Genomic DNA, 21,255 nt, shown 5'->3' with positions numbered 1-21,255 from the left:
TTACAGGTTCTGGGACTTCTGGCTTCCCCTGAGGCCAAGAAGAATATGTGTCATTGTAGAAATGACCTGAATACATGCAGGATTATAAAGCTCTAAGTGGGGTAAGCAGATACTTCAAGTTTCTGGCTGGATTGCTGAGCCTGGCTTTGTGAAGGGATGACAAACAGGTGGCATGAAGGAAACCACCATCGTTCTCTGCCACCCCTGTGTAGTACTCTGTGAACTGGCAGAATTCTATCAAGTGATGTATGGAAACACCAACCCGTCTGCACCCTTTCCGAGGCAGTTCCAGAAGTTGTTTATAAAATTCAATCCTTAATACCCCTGGAACAAGTTCAATGCTACCTGATGTATGGATCTCTGTGAAATCTCACATTTTACTACCCATTAGCAGCTGGGAATTTGCCTTAAAATATGTGGAAACCTCAGGGATTAAGTTATACATACATCCAAAGTCTCCTTGAAAATCACTTAAAAGTGGGATGCAAGAAATGCTGCCTCAAAAGAAAGCAAGACCGCCGGCACCAGAGCGAGCTGGTTTATTAAGTGCTTTCTATCAAAGCCTGAAGACCTAACTTTAACCCTTAGAACCTGTGTGGTAAGTCTGACTGTGCTGGCATGCACTGTAAGCTCAGTGCCCAGGAGGCAGGGGCAGGAGCATCCCTGTGAAACAGGAGGCTCACTGGCCAATCGTCCTGCTTTACTTACTCAGGTGGGATTTGAACCCATGACTCTCTCTGTCTCAAAAAGGATGGGTGCTGCCAGAGGTGGCACTGGAAACTTTTCAGTGGGTGAGGCTGCTTGCTACATAATATGGGTGCTTGAATTCAGATCCCAGCACCCATATAAGAAACTACGTTCAGAAGCATGGGTGCCTATGAACCCTGTGTGGGCTTACAGTATCTCAAAGGAATAAGGTGGATTAAGAGATAAAGCAGGATCTTGGGCTAGCCTCGGTAAACAAAGACACATACACACCTGCAAAACTAAACAAGGCATATCCTTGGACCTTCATGCACACATACACACACAACAGCAGAGAGACAGAGACACTGGGGGTGTGGCGGGGGGGGGGGGCCGGGGAGAGAAACACAAGAACAAGGACCGTCCTAAGCTTCAGCCCATCTCTGATTTGAACATGAATGGCTGTTAGGTGGTGCGCACAAGGCCCAATCTGACGCAGGAGACACCATTGCGAACCGGAACTATACTCCTGGAGCACTGTGAACTGGAACTATACACCCGGTTCACTGTGAACCGGAACTATACTCCCGGAGCACTGTGAACCGGAACTATACTCCCGGAGCATTGCGAACCGGAACTATACTCCCGGAGCACTGTGAACCAGAACTATACTCCCGGAGCCGACATCGAAGTTGCTTTAGAACTCACAGGTGAACCCAAACAGCTTGATTATCTGCAAACACAAAACAGGAATGAGTATCAGTTATCGAATTCAGTCCTCAGAATCCTGCTGCAGATTTAAGATATACAGGTGTCCTGCAAAGCGGCTCGTCACATAGAGCTAGGGAGATTTTAGTGTAAAGAAGAAAGATAATGGAACGATGATAACTAGAAAAGGGATTTGGCAGATGCCACTATCAGGCAGAGTTTAAAGTAGCCGTTGTAAATATGTTCCAAGAGTAAGGGCAAACACATCTCTGCCACAAGTTCTTCTTGGAAATAATTTATCTACATGACAAACTACATTAGTATTTACTCCCAATATTATAGTGGAATGTTAAAGTAAGGCTTTTTACTAGCAAGACTAAAAAACGAATAACAGAAAATATGCTTGAAGCAACTGGAAGATAAGTGTTTCTGAAAATGTAAAGAAAATCCAAATAGAAATACACATAACTGAAACATGGAAAAAATAATGAGTTCATTGGACAAGCCAGGCAGCAGAATTGAAATGGGGGTCGGGGAGCAGTGAGCCCATTGAAAACAAATTGTGAGAAGAAAGAGGTCTTAGAAACCCTCAGCATATACCCAATTCCCTAGCGTTTGTGTCAGTGGCGCCCCTGTGAAATAGGAAAATAGGTTGAGACTATGTTGTCATATTCAAATCACGTTGTGCTTGTGTTTACACACACACAGACAGGACTGACACCACCAGCCCTTCTTCAGAGATGGTTTATAACCCATGACCGCAGGCTGCGGTTTTCACATTTTCGTCATGTGTCATGTAAGAGCACAGAGAGAGCCAGGCGCAATGACTCCTTGTCCACAAAGAATGTTAGTCGTCAGGACAGACTGACAACGGGGGACAACTAGTTACAGTAACCACTGCTCTGTATCTGAGAATGTGAATGGAAAGAGAGTTAAGTATGGAAACACTGAAAGTGAGTGATTGTTCTCCACCAATGGGGGCCATAACTCCTGCAGCTCACCTCTCAGTCTTGCTGAGTAAATTATTCACATACTTCGCGCTGTTTGCATAACATCTCTGAGTTGTCCTGTGGGCTCAGATGCTCTTGTGAATGTGGCTTTAAGCCTCCTGGGTTAGAAGATACTGCATGTCTAATATGGAGAGCAAGGAGCATAGATGCTTGTAAGGCACACCTGCGTCCTTGCTGCATCCTCCCCTGTCTACACCTCCTTTCGTCTTCCTGATGTTGTCTCATTATATCCAGCGATTAGTGTACCCTCAACTATATGAGGCCCAGTGTAGACAACCGTGATGTCCAGACTCTCCAGGAGAGCAGTCTACTGAAAGGCAAGTGACCTACTAGCCATAAACTTAGATTCAAGTTGGAACCTCATCAGCAGGGCCAGAAAAGTAAACCATTAAAATCAAACAATGTTGGATATGCCATGGGTATAAATAACAGCGAAAGCACAAAGTAAGACCTTCTGGTGGCCTAGGCATAGAAGGGGAGTGTTTCTGAGTGAGCCCAGTGTTTTCCTGGTTTTCTGATCTCCTTGCCATTTAATTGAAAAAGAAAATCCTTTATATTTAGCATGTTTGAAATACAGTCTCTAAACTTTTAGCATTCACCCATGACAGATTTTCCTTTTCTAAGGCAATAGCAGGGCTCTGTGATATCCTTTTAGTAATTGCTTCATAATCTTGTGAGCACTAAGTCTATTATTCTCTTTTCATTTGCTCCGAACATTTCCGCTAGCCGAGAATATCTAGACAAAAGAGAGGAGCAAAGACAAGCCAGAGAAGAAAGGTGCGTATCTGTCTTCATCATTTGGTAATGGTGTCCTGCGGCTTTGCACTGTTAACCAAGCATGCACTGTCCCTCAATGTATTAACCTCACCTGAGGCACCTTGGCATTATATGGCTGGCATTCGGAAACGCCTGTCTCCTTGCTTCGTATTCCAAGAAAACTCGAAAACTCTGGATTTATGATAGATACAACAATGGGCAGAAGTCAGAGATGGGAAGAGGCATAGAGAAGCCCTCATGGCCACATCTGTCCTCCTTTAAAACCCTCCTCCAAATGAGCACATTATCATCGCCTTCTTTGCATATGTTAGGTCCTGTCACATGTCACAGTGATGGAAATGTGTTGTGAGAACTTCATCCCTGGATGACTTTTGTCATCATGTGAATATCTTAATTGAGCACTTATGAACAAAGACAGTAGTGACAACACTAGGCACTAACTGCTCAGGAACTGTCATTCCACAAGTAATCCATAACTGACCCAAACTGTGATGCCTCCATTAACCATACTTGAAACACCTTGGACCAGCACCCTTGAGCCTGGACTAGGTATCCTTACTGTGTACTTCCAGGTCACTTGGTCCATGGCTGTCCAGTCAGTAAGTGAGCACACGTGCCATGCCAGGTACTTTCCCCACTGTGTACAAGACACTTGAGTTCTGTAAACTGGTCACTCTTCTCCCTCCTCCTGAAATGCTCTCATATGCTACATGGAAGGAACCATTTCCTAAGTAGTCCCTGCCATGTTTTGCAAACACACACACACACACACACACACACACACACACACACACACACGTGAGCACTTAGGAATAAGATATAGAGTACAGTGGGTAAAGGCAAAGGCACTTCCTGCCAAGCCTGATAAACTGAGTTTGATTCCTGGGACATACATGATGGAAAGAGAGAACCAACTTCTGTTAGTTGTCCTCTGAGCCCCCAAGTGCATGTCATTCAACACACACACACACACACACACACACACACACACACACACACACACACACACACACACACGTTTAAAAAGGAAATGGCCTAACAAGCCATTTAAAATCTTCAAGATGAAATATTAGTCCATTAATTTCCTTTTTTAATTTAATTTTTTATGTGCATGGACGTTTTTCCTGCATGTGTATCTGTGCACCATGTGCATGCCTGGTGCCCTTGGAGGCTAGAAGAGGCTGTCAGATCTGCTAAGACTGGAGTTACAGGATGTGGTGAGCTGCCATGTAGGGGCAGAGAAAAGAACCTTGATCCTCTGGAAGAGCAGCCAGGGCTCTTAACTGCTGAATCATCTCTCCAACCTCAGTTAGTTAATTTAACTTCATTACAAACTGCACGGCTCATATATTCAGTTTGTGATAGTTTGAGGTAAACAAAGAATACACGGAAATCAACAGGCAAAAGTTTTTACCCCTTGCCTCCCTACAGCTTGCAGTTACTTATGCTGCCACCAGATGGCGGTATAGTATGGGGCGAGGAATAGGCTCAGTTAATGTCTTTTGTACTGGAGCCTAGAGGGAGCCTAACCATTTCTGGCTTGTGCCTGTATGATGTGGAATTGTGCTAATGTTTTAGACACCATCAGCTAAATAGATCAAGACAGTCTGAGTCAGGCAACAGTGGAGACTGTCTGTGCTCAATTAAAACATTAGATGCTTAAGTCAGCCTCATGAATAAAACATTGGTTTATTTTCAACATTCTATTAGATTTTTGTCATCCTAATAAGCAGGGATGGCCAGTAAATTCAGAGAGAAAGATACTGGTGAGAAACAGGAAACTTCCCTTCGTCTGATAAGTGACAGTTGCAGACGAAGGGAGGCACATGCTCTTACTGAAATGCTGTTGGCTTTTTGCCCGGGGTTAAGGAATTTCAAATTTTATATGTTTCGTTTTCTCCCCACATTCTGCACTTTTGAGATCCTGACAGTTGACTGTCAGGCTATTGTGTGCACAGGCAAGGCTAGTGTACAGAATGTCAGGTGCCTTCTCAGGTCAGAGCTGGCTCAGGCCGACTTCACGGAGTTGTTTTCTCCATTTGGGCTTCGGCTTATTCCTGGTATACTCATACTGAGGGGGCTGTCGCTTCCCTTCTCCCACTCCTGCCCTGCCCTTGGTCTCCTCTCCTCTACCCAACAGTGGTCACCTCAGCAGGTACAAGAGCGAGCCCTCTATGCCCTGCTATAGCTCTCTGGCAGCACTTCAGCACCGAGCTTTGGGTGTTAGTGTGTACAGCTCTTGCTGGGTCTTGCCAGGAAAGCAGCTCCCTGGCCAGCGAGATGGGGTACATGCAACCCTAGGCCTCCTGACTGCAGGTGGGCTTCTGCAGATGAGGGGCTTCTTGGTGGCTTCCTCCCTGCACGCTTGGCCTGCCTCCGATCATCAGACACAGGCAAGGCGCTGAGAGAAAGAACAAAGGCCAGTGCTCTCCCTCATCTCCCAAATCATATTATCTGCCTGTTGAGAACAGACGTACACATGTGCGGAGCTGACGGAATATGCCAGGCAGTAAATGTAAAATGCCATCGGCGCTGAACGGGCTACATATCCGACATGAGTTCAGAGGCAAGGCTGAGATTACTTGCAGCTGTGCTGGTCAGAGCCGGATTCACAGAGGAAGAAATACATGCTGGCATCCCCTGAAGGGCAGCCTGCCTTTGTGTGTGGGGGGGTGGGGGTTGCGTTGGGGGGGGGGTAGAGGGGGAAGTGGTGAAGGTGACAGAGGAGGCCATACACTCCTAAAAGGAGTGCATGTTTCGGTGTGTGCACATGTGCACTTGTGGGCAGGTCAGAGGCCAACCTCAAACGATGTTGCTTGAGTGCTCATCACCTTGGTTTCTGAGACAGCGTCTCCGACTGGCCTGAGCTGCCCCAGTCTGCTCTGCTGGCTGATTGGCCGTGGATCGGCTTGTCTCTGATTTCCCAGCACTGAGATTACAAGGGCATGATACCATATCTGGCTCTCACATGTGGAGCCCAGGGAGTCAAACGCAGCTCTTAGCAAGGCACGCACCTGAGCAACTTCCCCCAGCAGGAGGAGTCGCATGCTTCTTAAGTATTAAATTATTTTGAGGACATTAACTCTACCCTTGGCCTTTGTCATCCTGGTGAATGAGGAGTGTCAAATCCTGGGACTGGGTGGGGCTCCTGGTGGCTGGCGGAGGTGTTGTTTGGGAGGAAGCCCTAGGTTAGAGCAGCACTGAGGGATAGTGGGTTTTGCATAAGCTGCTGCCCAGCCAGAGAAGACAACGTGGAGGAGACCTGCCCCAACTTAACTCATGCATTATTTCTGTGTAGCCATCTGGAAGAAGCACATATTTCAAAGTTATTTTGGTCTGATCTATAAAGTGCACTTATGAGGAAGATGATTGGTAGCTGTTCTTAATAAACAGTTAGTGGGTTCTGCCGGCCTGCAATGCAAAACAGATGCAGCTTTGTTCTTTTAAACTGACTTTGATGAATAAACTGTACGTGACGTCAGGCCCAAGCTATTGGATGTCTGAGTCCTGCTCAGAAATATTTTAGAATATAAAAAAAAAGTTTCCATGGGCTATGCAGAGAGAACAAAGTGAATTCCAGTTGCATTGCTGTTAGCGTTGAAGCAGGTTCAGGAATTCCGAGCCGCTTCCATCCAAGCAGACCCCTTTTGGTATTTGGGGGTACTGTTTCTCTCTGCCACACCAAGGAGCCCTCCCACTTCCCAGCTGTGAACGCCACAGGGGTTCCGTTCTCAGCTGGCCCTGCCAGAGCCTCTTGAGGGTCATTATTTGCTAGTTTGTTTGTTGTTGTTGTTTATAGAAATGTGTCCTAAAAGGGGAACGAAGGTCCTGCAGCAGTGAACGGGGCTCCGGTTTTGTGTGATGTTGCCATTTGTCCTCACTTGCTTGCTTATGAATGATGATGCAGGGTTTTTAATCACCAGCATCTTGGCTTTGCTGTGTGCTTTTGGCAGCCTGGCCCTCCAGCCAGCCCTGCGCTCTGCCCCGCGCGCATCAGGAAACCAGCTCAATCTGCAGGTGTTCCATCCATAAACAAGCGTCAGCCACGGGCTCCTCTTTCTTTTTACGGAAACCCTTTGGAATTTAACTTTCAGATACAAATACTTGGAGCAGTTGGCAGCAGCGGAGACGCAGGAGAAGGAGCTGAGAAGTCGGAGCGTGAGCCGGGCCAGAGCTGACCTCTCCTTGGACCTGAGCTTGCCAGCAGCCCCTGCCTCACCTTCCCCATCAAGCCAGAGTCCTTCATCTGCCGACTCACAAGAGGCTGTCACAGTGCCCTCCGCCCCACCCATTCTTCAGTATCCCCAAGGTGAGTGCTGGGAGAATGGGGGAAACTTGACCGTCACCATCAAACAGGCTTCCTCAGGAGTGTGGTGTGTAAGCGCACATGAAAGCAGCAGCACAGGTGAGTTTCAGGGTAACTACAGCCTGTGTCGTCACTGACATTACTAGAGGTCTTCAGAGCCACTTAGATGAAAGTAGAACTGATTTAAATGTCACCCATGTGCGTTCACTGAAAGATGAGACTATACAAAATTAGACTGATATGGACAATCCTAAATACAAGGTATTTAGTACTGCAGGGTTTGGCTATTTATGGCTCTGCCCAGCAAGGTGCCCACTTTGGACTTTTTTTTTTTTACCATAAAAACTGTCTCTTTTTAAATTGATGATAATAAAATAAATGAAAGCAAACAAACAAAATTAGAATATAGTGACAATAGATGATAAATAATTTTTAAAAATGAAACTCTGTGGTGTGTGTGTGTGTGTGTGTGTGTGTGTGTGTGTGTGTGTGTGTTCATATGCCTTATGTCCACAAGCCTGTGTAAATATCTTTAGAGGTTCTCCCTGGAGAAATTTTGCTTTCTCAGTTTTTTTTGGGGGGGGGGGTGCAAAGCAAAACAAACCCTAGCAATGTTGTTCACTGCTGCCTTGAACTGCAGCTGCCTTCCCAACTGCTCTGTGCATTGCACTGGGGGCTTTTTTCTTTCATCTTAATACAGAGCAAGTCTTCCAGCCCAGGCACTTGCACAATGTGTTCATAGAGCCTCCATCTCTGCTGGGTTTCACTGAGCGCTATGGCTTGCAGCCTGATGCAGACAGAGCCAGCTGAAGGCAGCTGAGATACTAAGCCTTCAGCTCTGGGGAGGGTTGGCTAACCATCACCCGCAGCATCCTCCAGGCACAGCAGGATTCATGACCTCAGTAGTACTGGGTGCAACAGAAAGATTGCCTATCCAACTTTCTGTTGGCTCTCCTGGCCCTAGGGTCCACCGGGCAGGAGCACGCTGCCCTCCCGCACCCCAGCTTTACATGAAGTCTAGTTACTCCTGGTTCCTGACCACATGGAATATTGTCCCAGGCAGATTAGGCTAAGTCACAGATGAGTAATTTCAGTCTGAAAGTATCAAGTCTGAGTAAGAGAGGACAGGCCATTCTGGGGCAGCTATGAGTTTTCCAAATGCTGCCTTAAGATCATTGTTTGATCTGTGTTTGATATTTCCATGGGCAGTATAAAAGTTTGCCTCTGGCAAAGTTGTGGTCCAGTGCTTAATCTGGGGGTTTTGAACTCTATCGTGTCCCTCCAGCTGTGCAGTATGAAATATAAGACAGCCCCAAAGGGGATTGGTGTTACCTGTGACTATCGTTTGTCTTCAGATTTTTCACCACTCAATGTTTGCAGCAGAAGAGAGATCCTCAAGGCTTATGTCTAACTAGAGTTGAGCCTGAGACCATTATATCTAGGAAAAAACTATATCTTAAGTTCCCAGAAGAGCACAGAAAACAAAGCGTGTGCACACACGCACCCTACCAGGCATGTGTGTATATAATATATACAGACATATATATTTGTTATTTATATATAAATATATATTGCTATAGTAGCCATATATATTAATCAATATGAACTTTTTCCAGTAAGCCTTCAGAGAGATAAATAGCAAATGTTGTTTTTCTCTTCGGTGGGGAAGGATTAGTAGAGACAAAGAGAATATTTTGCTAAAATCACACAGGTGAGGTTCGGATATTAAACACAATGCAGGGAATCAATAAAACAGCATCATGTGTTGTTGTTGCCATTCCCCTGGGGGGACCAGTGGGTCTTTCAGGATGTAGGTGGGTATGTCTCCTACACTGATTACTTGTAATCTGAACCAATTGGACTGCAATGCATTCTGATTTCTTGTCCTCATGTGTAACTGAGTTTTAGACTGGAATGCAGGTCTGGGGAGATGGCTCTGTCAGCACAGCATTTGCTCTACAAACACAACAAATCCGAGTTTAGATCCCCAGTATTCATAAAAAAAAGTCAGATGTAAGAGTTGTTTGTTTGTTTATCTTGGTTTTTCAAGACAGGGTTTCTCTGTGTAGCCCTGGCTGTCCTGGACTCACTTTGTAGACCAGGCTGGCCTCGAACTCACAACAATCTGTCTACCTCTGCCTCCCAAGTGCTGAGTCCTGGGATTAAAGGCATGTGCCACCACACCCAGCCCTAGATAGGAGATCTAAGGGTTACACCCGCACCTCCAGCATCGAGGGAGGTAGAGCCGGATGGGTCCTTGGAGCCTGCTCTCCAGCCAGCCCAGCCAAATGGTGAGCTCCATGTGCAGTGGTAAATTCTGTTTCAACAATTAAAATGGAAAAGTGATCGAGGAAGACACCCAACACTGACCCCCATACACATTTACACACTTGGACACACTATTATACACAAATTAAGAATGATAGTAGTCTAAAAAGAATTCCATAAGAGAAAGATCTTTACAAAACCTGCTGGGCGTTTCTGGCTGCTTTGGGGACTCTATGACAAAACTCTGAAGTTGAGGTGACATAGATTTAGCCCCTCCTCTTTTTTATTGTACTTTGAAGCACCCCATAGCTTTCCATTATTTATCTCTTCTTTCTCCCCAGTCTCATTTTCAAATTTCCAAAGTAACTTTTTGCCTGTCCCTAATATTTACAATATTCCAACATCTGGAGGAAGAATAGCACACATAACCGCACATCCAGATGTTTGTCCTGCACCAAACACCTGGCACTGTTGTATTCCACATGTGCCAAGGGTTAACATGCTTTTTCATCGTTGGTCATTTCTGGAGCATATGACCACAGTGTATTCCATGGCTCTGTCATACCCTGCCCCTTCCTTTCCCATGGATCCAGTCCTGTTGAATATCTAGTCATGTGTTTGGGTACGAGGGGAGATGGCATCATCAGTAGTTTCCTGAGGATCAAACGAAAGGGAAGATTCATGTCGGCTGTCACTTTCCGGACTGGGAAAACAGTCCATGGATGGTGCTGCACCCCAGCATTTGAAGAGTCACAGTGGCACATGCTTTGTCTTGTGGTTCTAGGTTATCCCATGCCATCCATGTGCCTACCCTTTCCCCAATATTTACACAAAGCCAGCATTTCAGAATTGATATGAAAGGGAAAAAAACAAGTATTAGCTGCTAGACTTTGTATGCCTCAAGAGGATAGGCCACTTTGTGACTACTTTTGCTACGCTTGGTTTTAGCTTTTTGAAGTGGGGTCTCATGTAGTATAGGCAGGTCTCAAGCCTCTCTACATAGCAAAGAATGGCCTTGAATTCTGATCTTCCTGTCTCCACGGGAACAGGCTGCGGCATGTACAGCCACATCCAGCTTACAATTACTTGCTTGGATTCTGGAGAACTTTTAAAAGCCTAAGAGCCAAGAATGGTGGCACACGCCTGTAGTCCCAAACACAGGGAGGTCGAGGCAGGAACATCAAGAGTTCAAAGCTAGCCTTGGCAGCATACTATGAGCAAGGGCTACATAAGGCCCTGTATCAAAAATACAAAACAAAAGAGAGAGATGAAAAGCATTGGCATTCCTTTTCATTCCTCTCACAAAATACACACTTGGGAAGGGAAGACCTAATGGTTAAAATACTACTAGTATTATGCACCATCCAGTGAACTCTTCAGTCAAAATCAGGCTCAGCTAAACATGCCGTAACTTTTGTGTAAGCGATGCCACTGCCCCCCCCCCCCCATCAAGCCCGTGTGTGCTGAAATGATTTTTCCATCTGGCCCTTCTGCGGCTTGCAGCAGATGTGCGTCCCCAAACTGCCTAGTCTTGGTTGTCATGGTCTGGGTATTTTTCCTCTTGTGTCAAACTAGCAGACCCAAGTAAGGTGATGATGTCTATATGTGCTCTTCCTGGCACTGTGCTGCAGCTAACACAACCAGCCCCAGATTTCGGTAAACATGGCAAAGCATCTCTCCCATTGTTTTTGATAGGCTGGCATTTCACTGAGGCCTGAGGGCTTGCGCCAGAGAGTATGACAAGCTTATTTCCTACTTTTATTCTGAAGAAACCCACAGATGGCTCTGGAATCAAGGCGATTCTCACTGATCAAAGTGAAGGCTTTCTACTAGGATAAAACTCTTTGATATGATTTTTTAAAGGAATAATATGTATGCCCATAAGTAAAAGAGTCAGTATAGCCAAGTGTGGCGCTAGTTTGGTGGGATCTAGACTCATCATGGGACAGGCCTTTTAGCATATCTTCGAGGGATCAACTGAATCAGGCTAGTTTTGGTTATGGTGTGAAGACCCACCTACTGTGGGAGACACTATTCCACAGCCTTTCATCCTGAGCTCAACATAAGAGAAACAGATAACTGGACAATACCAGTCATTTCTCACTATTATGACTGTGGAGGCAATGTGTGGCCAGCTGCCTCGCATCCTGCCACCACAACTTCCATAATGGACAGTGCTCTTAAGCCATGATGCAAAATAACCCTCCCCTTCTTAAGTTGCTTGCATCGGGTAGTTTGTCACAGCAGTGACACAAGTAACTACCACAGAGAGTGGTATCATTTAGTGAGTCATATCCTTGGGATGCATGTCATGGAAACAACGTGAAGAAAAACCACTGTCCTGAAGGCCAGCTATTGGTGGTGGTCCCTGCAACGTGTCCTGGCTTGCCTGCCTTCTTTGGGGTATGGGAAGTGTGTTTTCACCACGTTCTTTTCCTCAAACACAACAGGACCCTCCAGGGGACAGGTGGAGAGATATTACTTTTCTAACTGGAAGGAAGTGTTTTAGCGACAAGCCTTACTAGGAGCACCTAGAGAAGTGAGGGTTACCTTTGTTGTTTCTTTCGTATGCACACTGAGATGAGACCGTCGAGGGTGCATCGGGAAATTTGTCAAGAAAAGTATATTCAGTAGCATGGTTTCTTTTGCTGCCTGTACTTGGACCTTAAGATATTTCCAACGGACTTATTGACTCTGGGTATATGAAATATAAATAATCCGATCACATATTCACCTGGACGCATTTGTAAAAATGATTGACATTGGCTTACGGTACTTCTTCACTTGGACCCAGGCATTTAAAGTTCTGGAAGTAAGGAAATTCCTCCAGCCTGTGGTTTCTGACACCTGGAAATAAAGTGTAAATGTACAGTTCTATTGTGAAAGGTTCAATTGGTTTAAATGAACAATCACTTTTCACAAAGGCATCTGTCCAGCATCTTGTCTGTGGTTGTCATTAGTATCAGCTGAGTGTCATGGTCACCTTTGTTGTGTGCTGTTCAAGTCTCTGTCCTGGTTTACCCAATCCATGTGGCACAAGGCAGAAACAAACATCTGGAGCCCTGCTTCCACCTGGCCTCCCAGACGGATGTGGAACGGCATCCGTCATCAGCCGCATACTTGCTGCTTTGTGAGCGTGAGACTTTTGGATCTTCAGCCCAGTGTTTTATTAATGGGCTAGAAACCTGCCTCCTCTGGCTGTGGCACTCAGGGCTGTTCTTCTTCCTCATTCCTCACCTGCCTAAAGCTACTGGATGCCACTTGGTTCCTTTGACCTAATCTGTCAGGATCTCCATCGAAGGCCAGGGCTCTGCTTCCTCTGCTGTAGACCCTCACCCAAAGTCTGTCTTTGCATCTACCCGGAAAAGGCAAAATTGTTCCCAGTTGCTTGTTGGAGAGATTGATGGCTGCTTGCGATATTTTTTTTTCTTACGCCATAGTTTTCTCTTTTAGGTATATTTATTTTTATTTTGTGTGTGTGAATGTTTTGCATGAGGATGTGCATGTACACTATGTGCGTGCAGTGACTACAGAGCCCGGAGGAGGGTAGTGGATTCTCTGAACTGGAGCTACAGACAGTTGTGAAACACCATGTGGGTGCGGGGAATAGAACCTGGGTCCTCTGCAAGAGCAACAAGTCCTCTTAGCCACTAAGCCATCTCTATAGCCTCTTCTTGTGCCATAGTTTGGCACACCGAAGTCTTTTGAAGTAGATAAAGTGCAAACCTTCAGTAATGAGAAAGCACAAAACAACTTCGGGAAACCTGGTGAGTGGGCACTTTCTGATCAACATGATGATCTCGTGGAAGCTGTTGTCAAGAACTGCAGAAGCTGAGACTTTACCTGTAACGAGGTGTGCCTCACTGCTCCAGAGAAGCTAGAAGAGAGCAGAGAACTCCAGGGTCAGAGATGAGAACTTTACGCTTATAGCAACAGAGGTAGCCAGAGAACATCCACGTGTGCCATTTTCACCCCCCACCCCTCCCAGCCCTGGTTCCCATGGTGATGTGAACAGGGACTAGTGGTACCTAGACATGTTGCTATGAGAAACCAGAAGAGAGAAGCTCTGAGCCTAGTGCAGTAAGCCTGGCTTCCATTCATCCCAGAGACACACAGGATGTGTGTATTCTTATGTTTGTATTATTTCTCTCTCTCCCGTTTCTATCTCCTGAGGACATTTCTCTCTGTACACGTCCTTAGGACGTTATGCCAGAAGAAAGGCCCTCGGTGCCTCAGCTTGCCAGGCTGTAGAAACATGGGGAATCGTGTTATTACCCAACACTAAAGGGCAATGGTTTTTAACCAAACTTTACTATCAACTTTATATCCTAAAGGCTGCTAAGGGTAAGAAAAAAATGTCCAGTTTTAAGTAGCAATTAATTTGCTTGTTCATATTTAGTAAAGAGTGTGAGGGCCTGATTACATTGGGAGACTACAGGACATATGAGTGTCTTTTCTTCAAGGCAGGAATTTCAGACTGATCCTTCAGTTATAGTGAAGAGGTTCTGTAAGCCAGGACTGAGGGTCTTTAGTCTTTCAGCCAATGGCTGATACCTTAGACATAACAATAAACGAAATCCAAGGTCCTTCCTGGCGTCCTTCTCTGGCTCAGGACCTTAGCGGCCACACTATTGTGTCCATCACTTCTACTTTCTTTGGGCATCTTCCATCCCATATACACTGCACTGCAATTACACACAGTAATATAAAGGCTGAGGTATGTCCAAGTAAGCACACGTTGGCTTTAAAAATCCTGATTCTGTAAGACCACCCCTGGGCTCAGGAACCCTGTAATGCATTCTTCTGAGCTTGAGACAGACATGTTTCTTTTAAGTCTCTCTAAGCTGGAGCTTCTCTGAAAAGGCTACCTTAGCCCAATAGATACACTAGAAGGTTCTAGTAGCTTGTTTTTTTTTTTCTATGCAACCTCTTTGAACCCCTCTATGATTCTAACTAATCTACAGAAGAAATGTGCTGTTTGCTGTCAGGGTCCTCTCCTGGCCTCACTGTCGCCACAGCAGCTTGTCTGGTGTTCCTCGTAGCTGTGCTGCTGTCCTCTCTGTCCTCTGTGTGGTAGGTTTTTCCCAAAGCTCACTCTTCATACTACCCTTCCACCCAACACCCCCATGCCTGTTTCTGACTGTTGTCTGCCTCTGTGTGCTGAAAAACATCTGTTCTGCAGCTCTACCCTTGTCTTTTTTGGGTCCTGGGTCACCTCCTCAGGTGTTTCCGGCTGCAATTCCTTAAGACCCTAAGACTTGGCCAGGTGCCATTCTGAGGACATTCATTGTGGAACGGTCATGCGTAAGTTGTCACCCCAGGTGTGTCAGACCCTCTATTCCTCCTCTGGGAAAGGTAGAAGGGGCTTCCGTGGCTACCCAGGGCAACCCTTATGAGCAGAAGGCACGGCTTCACCCTAAGAGGAGAACTCTGCTCAGAACTGACAAGTGACCCCAGACTATTTTCTTTGTGAAGATCTAGACACTCCAGTAGAAAGTTGAGAGGATGGTTCTTGACAAACTGAGAGTTGAATTATCTATTTCTTGAAATAGCTCTTAGCCATTCAATTGCTATAGAAAAATACTACGCACTAGAGTCTTGGGACTAAGATCTGAGTTTCTGAGGCCGCCGGTGACTTTTGTGCCGATCCTAGATTTCTTTTTTTTCTTTCTTTTTTTTTTTTTTTGTGAATGTATTTGCTAAGAAGCACAGGTAAACTGCTTGGGTAACTGGAAAGCTACCTCTAGGAGTGACAGATGTAAGTTGGGGACAGTTGCTTGGGGTGAGGATTTAAAGGTGATTTGTCTAGCTATACCTCAGGCTCAGGCCAGGTGCTTCTTCTACTTGTCCTTGATCAAAATATACTGGCATGAAGAGCTAATTATGTCCTTAGCTGCTAGCTCTCTGATCTCCTATTGTCGCTTTGCTGTGACCTAACAGACAGCTTGAACCTGGAAAATATATTGAGTAAGATAATTTTTTTTACATTCAAGTTGTTTGTATGCTGCATGGTGCGTCAACTATGACAAATATCAATAAATATTTATTAATCAGGAGTTTTTTTGTCTCTGGTCCCAGGAGAACATCTATTTATGAGTAATTGATTATTGAGAGGCCTGAAAATGTATTGATTTAAAAAAAATAGTAAGCTCCATCAGTTTATTTGCTGGAGGCAACTGTCGAAGAGTGTCCGTTTTAATGTCCCCACGCTCCTTTGATGCCCTTGGTACTTCTGTTTGAGGCGTATGGAGGCCAGAGAGACTACTGGAAAGCTCTGCTAGCTTGGAGCATCTTACTTTCAAAGAAAGGCTTATCCACAGTTGAGTGAGAATTCGAGTCTGTCTCATTCAACATGTTGGAACCAGAGCAGCATCCTGTGCCTGACTCTAGGAAAGGCATTTACACAGTTGAGAGGAAGTCTGCACAAGATGGTGATTAGGGTCCTGTCACATGACTTCAAAATGACAGTAAGTCAGTAAACAGTGCAAGGACCTGGAACAGCATTCCACTTTCTGTTTTATAGTATGATTACTGTGTGTGCTCTATCGGGCACGCAAGAACCGAAGCTGCAAGGGGCTGCTACTGTTTTATTTTGCCATGCTACGGTGTTTAATGCCAAGCCAGAAGTGATTTCTGAGAAGGGAGTAGAAATTATATATAATAATACATAATTGCATATATATATGGCATATTTAGTCTCACAGTGTATAAAAACATATGTGTGTACGTGTGTGTGTGTGCATACAGGAACACAGGCCGGATGTCAACGTCAGATGTCATTACTCAGGTTGTCATTCCACTGCTTGTTAAGATAGGGTTTCCTTGGCTGCATACTCGAATATTAAACCAGACTGGCAGGCCAGAGAGCCCCAGAGGGTCTGCCTGCCTCTGCTTTCCTAGCACTCAGAGTACAAGAACACACCACCATACCCAGGCCTTATGTGGGTTCTGGGTATTGAATTAAGGCCCTTGTCTTGAATGCATGACAGGTACTTTATGGACTAAGCTATCTCCCCAGCTGTGGGGGGGGGGGGGAGAGGGAGAAGGAGAGGGAGGGAGATGCTGTGCATTTGGAACCAAGACTTCACATAAGGCAGGCAGGCAGGCAGGCAGCGCTGTACCACTGTGTTGGTGTCCAGCCTAGAGATGATTTTCTCTGTGCACTTATGGTCTTGTCTAACACGGAGCCCAAATGTATGGTGAACTTGAACACACCTGACATTAAGGCTCTAGATCTGCATTGGTGGCTGTGGTTGGCACTTCTTGAGCCCTTGCTTATCCCCATGTGCTCTTCGGAGCATGGCCAATATGTAGGCATGAATGTGACCTGAGAGTGTCAGAACTTGTACTTGGCGATGGCACAGCCTGTGAGCGCAAAGCTAGAACTTCTTATGAGTTTCACTGTTGCTACGTGAGAAAATCTTGGTGGTTGGAACTGTGGAGGGCAGTTACAGGGTCCGTAATGTGACACTTCTAAAAGTACCTTAGAGAAGCTCAGATAGGAACTTGGGGCATCTAGCTCGAAAATTTGAAGCAAGACTAGGACCTCAGTTTTTTTAAAATATATTTTATTAATTTATTCTTATTGTATCTCAGTGGTTATCCAATCCCTTGTATCCTCCCATTCCTCCCTCCCTCCCATTTTCCCCTTACTCTTACTCTCCTCAGGGCCTCAGTTTTGAAGGCCTCCAGATTAATAGTAGGATTGATGTTTTGCTGGTAATAACATGCACGTGTCTCTGTGCTTGCATTAGTTTATGTGCACCGCATGCATGCAGTGTCCACAGAAGCCAGAAGAGGGCCCTGGGTTCCCTGGAATGGGAGTTACAGAAGGTTTTGAACCACCACGTGGGTGCTGTGAACAAAACTCAAGTCCTAAAAGGACAATCAGTGCTTTGAACTACCGAGCCATGACTCCGTTCCAGCAGCACGATACTTTTGTGAAATTTGTATAGCCGAATTTGTACTCAGCTAGTGAAAGGATCCCTGTGAGTAGAGAGTCCGTTTGGGGGTGGTTTTTTTACACTCCAGGGGACATTTGCCAATGTCTGTGGCTATCTTCGTTTGTCATTGTGGTGGGAAGGTTGTGGGGGTGAGGCTAAGGGTCTCTAGTGAGAAGAAACCAGAGGGTTTCAGATCCTATAGCATGTAGGACCACTTCCCAGGACAAGGAATTGTCAGGGCTGACATGCCCACAGTACTGGGGCTGGGAAAGCCTGCTTTTGATAAATCTCTGTGAACAGCTCAGCAAGAGCTGGCCCAACACCAAAGGCCAACTCTAAGGAATTTTCAAAGTGGAGAGTCTTGTCTCCCGGGACCTTTCTCAGATTTATGCGATTAAACCTCAAGTCTCAAGTCCAGGGTGTTAGTTATTAGCTCTAAACTGGGGAGGTCCCTGGAATGTGCACCATTCGAGCAGCTATTACAGAACAGGCTCGCCCAGCCCCTGGTTTCATAAGACCTGCCTGAATGCCAAGTTCTGGCAGAGACATCAAGACACTACCACAGACTACAGCTGATTGAAGCCACCCAGAGACTGAGTGAATCTAGGTGTTATAAGTGGACATTGGACTCCACTCTTGGGGACATTGGGGAAAGCAGCCATTGGCACATCTGTGTCCACTGTATGTTGCTATTACCTATTTATTCTCTGTCACTCAACCACCTTTTACACAGTGGAACCTTGCATTAACTGGACATCTGGGCAGGACTATCCAGGTTAGAGTCCCAGCATATCCCATGCGCTTGCCTTGCCAACAAGATCTCGCAGGAAGACAGCGGTCTAGACTCAGGACAGATGTTTAGTGAAAGGCTGCTGGCAGAGGTGTGGGGAGGTCAAGGGAACCATTGGAGGTAGTCAAGCACCCTAAGGAAGCAGCAAAGGAAAGGAGGAAATGGTTTTGCTGCTAGCTTGAAGCACTGTGGAGTGTGAACAGCACTCAGTAAGAGCTATAAGCAAGGGAAGAAACAGCAGGACTGACAGGTTCCTGGGGACCTATGCCAGCCCCAGCCAGGTAGTGAGACACTGGTATGAATATTCAAATCTCTCCCTACTTGGTGGCCTTCAAAGTGAGGTTGGGGTGGGGCAGGGGGCAGCCTGGCAAAGGTGAGCACTCCTCTATTCAGCTCACTGTGTAGTTTTTGGCATGTTGATTAACCCCTCTAAAGATGCTTTCTCACTCCTAACATGGGGACACTGGTCTTTGTAGTGTGGATGGGGAAACTTAGAGTGACATTAATATACTTCTTAGCCTAACCTGTGAGTGGGAAAGATGCTTAGTACATAGTAACTTTCATCTTTACTTCACTCAAGGCCAAGTGGGGCCCAGCGTACAGCAGAGGTACTGGAGACCCAGTGAGGCGGCGGCATTGAGCTTTGGAGGGACTCTCTGCTCAGCTGCCTTTGGAACGCAGGAGGAGCTTAGTGGCCATGCTCAGATCTTTCCTTCCTTTTTTTTTGTTTTTCTTCTTCAGTTCTGTGATGTAGGTGATGTCATAGCCTTTTGTATCCACAGGATCAGGAACAAGGTGCCTCCTTCTCTCTCTGGTTTCTCGTGTCCACGGGGTCCTCTCTTGGCTGGCCAACCTTCCTTACTCCTGTACCACTTGTTCCTGTGGTGCAAAGAGACCCTATGAAGGTCAAGCGATATGGATCAGTGGATAGAGAAAGCTTGCTGAACAAACCTGATGGCCCGGGTTTGATCCCTGGGACCCACATGTAAAGGCGGAAGGAGAAAACTGGCTCCACAAAACTGTTTCCTGACCTCCACACACTCTGTGACATACATGCGCATACACACAGAAAGACACTAATAGTAAACATAACTAAGAAGAGACCTGTTGAGTGATGCCCAGCGGCCTTGTGGTACCATGGGCCCCTCCCCCATCCCACTTCCCTGTAATTTCTTCCGCTTTGCATAAAAGATATATTATTCGATCCTTTCAGTTGAAGGATTTTCACCTTGTCCTTTATATCCTTCCTCCCAACCTTGAGGTCTGTTTTCAACCCTTGGAATCAGGTCAGCCTGTTTCTGGCCAAACACATTTTTTTTCTAGTCTTTCCTAAGTGTGTCCTGGCAATGCTGAGCTGTGTCCGTCTGCTTCCTCGGGCTGCGGTCCAGCAAGACGCACTCAGTTATGGATGGGCTCCTTGAATGTCATCATCCCCTCCCTGCCCTGCTCTCAGTTCACTCTTGCCTAATGGCCCCTGCTGGGGGGAGTGAGGCTTCTTAGCATTCCTTGAAGTCCCCTCCCCCTACACAGCTCTTGAGAATACAGGCAGAGCTGCACATCCTCCTTCCAGCCAGGATGTGATGGCAAGTGCATAGTGCCCTGGAGCCCCTGCCCTGGATACCTGCTTTATTATGGGTGGTGCCAGGGTCAGGGTGGGATGCTGATGAATATATGCTAAAGAGGCAATACCCTGCCTCTTCTGACTGGCCACTTTGGTGTGATGTCCCCCTGTCATGTTCTGGCCTTGTATGTATATGTTCCTGTGTGTGTGTGTGTGTGTAGGTGTTGAGTTTCTTCCTCAGTTCCCCCCCCCCTTATTTTTTTAAGACAGAACCTCTCATGGAACCTGGGGCTTGCTGAGTCAGCTAAGCTGACTAGCCAGATAGTTGTAGACACCTGCCTTTCTCTTCCCTTCCCAGCGCTGGCTTACAGATGTGCAGCGCTATGTATGCTTGGCTTTTTATGTGGGTGCTGAGCTCAGATCCTCATGTTTGTGCAGCAAGCACTCTACTGTCTGAGCCAGCCCCCATAGGCATCCCCTCTCTCAACAGGATCTTCTGTAGCTCAGGCTAGCCTCTGACTCACTACAGAGCTCGGAATTACTTCCCATGTTTTATCCCCCTGCCTCTACCTCTCAGTTGCTAGGATTATAGGTATGCATTATGACTTCCGGTTTTAATGTGGCACTAAGGATGGAGGCCAGGGATTAGCACAGTAGCCATTTCTTATCATTCTGGGCACTTTCCAGCCACCAGAGAAGACCCCTCTATGGACCCCACAGTGCCCTTAAGGCAGGAACTGGGGGTGAATAGTGTGTACCTTCCTCTTGCCTGGCTGGTGCCCTGCCATGCATTCATCCCTGGGTGTTCTAACCTAGCACAGGAGCCTGCTTCAGAGGCCAGGGCCTGTCCCCAGACAAAGATGTCAGCTGATAGCAGCAGAAGGAAGCAAAAAGCACTGAGGACAGGCATAGCATGCCCTGTCCCTCAAAAGCAAAACCAAGGTGTTTGCTCTTTGGAAAGACTGAGTAGAGCCTTTTCGGGAGTCCTTTTGGGTGTGGAAGGATCCCGGTGTCTTTTTCATATGATGATGCAGTCTTTGGTAGAGAAAGACACAGACCTCTGTGAGCTTTACCAGGCTGGTGCAAGTGGAACGTGAGCAATGGTGGCCCCATGATGGGGCTGACAGAAAGCATATGTGCACATGCACACTGACTTCAGAATAGCCACATCAAAATGAAAATGTGTTTGAGACAGCCTTGCATGTGGC

The 21,255-nt window shown here is 46.3% G+C and overlaps 1 protein-coding gene across 7 annotated transcripts in view; it reads left to right on the top strand.

Annotated features, from left to right (window-relative positions):
* Positions 1–21,255, top strand: part of FHOD3 (formin homology 2 domain containing 3) — a 412,148-nt gene that overhangs the window by 340,570 nt on the left and 50,323 nt on the right. For 5 of the 7 annotated variants that reach the window (XM_084780620.1, XM_084780626.1, XM_084780623.1 and 2 more), the window contains 2 exons: positions 3,129–3,179; positions 7,274–7,488. In XM_084780620.1, the coding sequence (XP_084636746.1) occupies positions 3,129–3,179; positions 7,274–7,488 (266 nt within the window). The remainder of the gene's footprint in view (positions 1–3,128; positions 3,180–7,273; positions 7,489–21,255) is intronic. The other 2 variants (XM_084780621.1, XM_084780624.1) reach the window with 1 other exon arrangement.

Source organism: Acomys minous, assembly GCF_964271855.1.
Source record: "Acomys minous genome assembly, chromosome: 4".
NCBI lineage: Eukaryota > Metazoa > Chordata > Mammalia > Rodentia > Muridae > Acomys > Acomys minous.
Note: the sequence above shows the minus strand (reverse complement) of the source record. Positions and strands in the feature narration are given on the sequence as shown.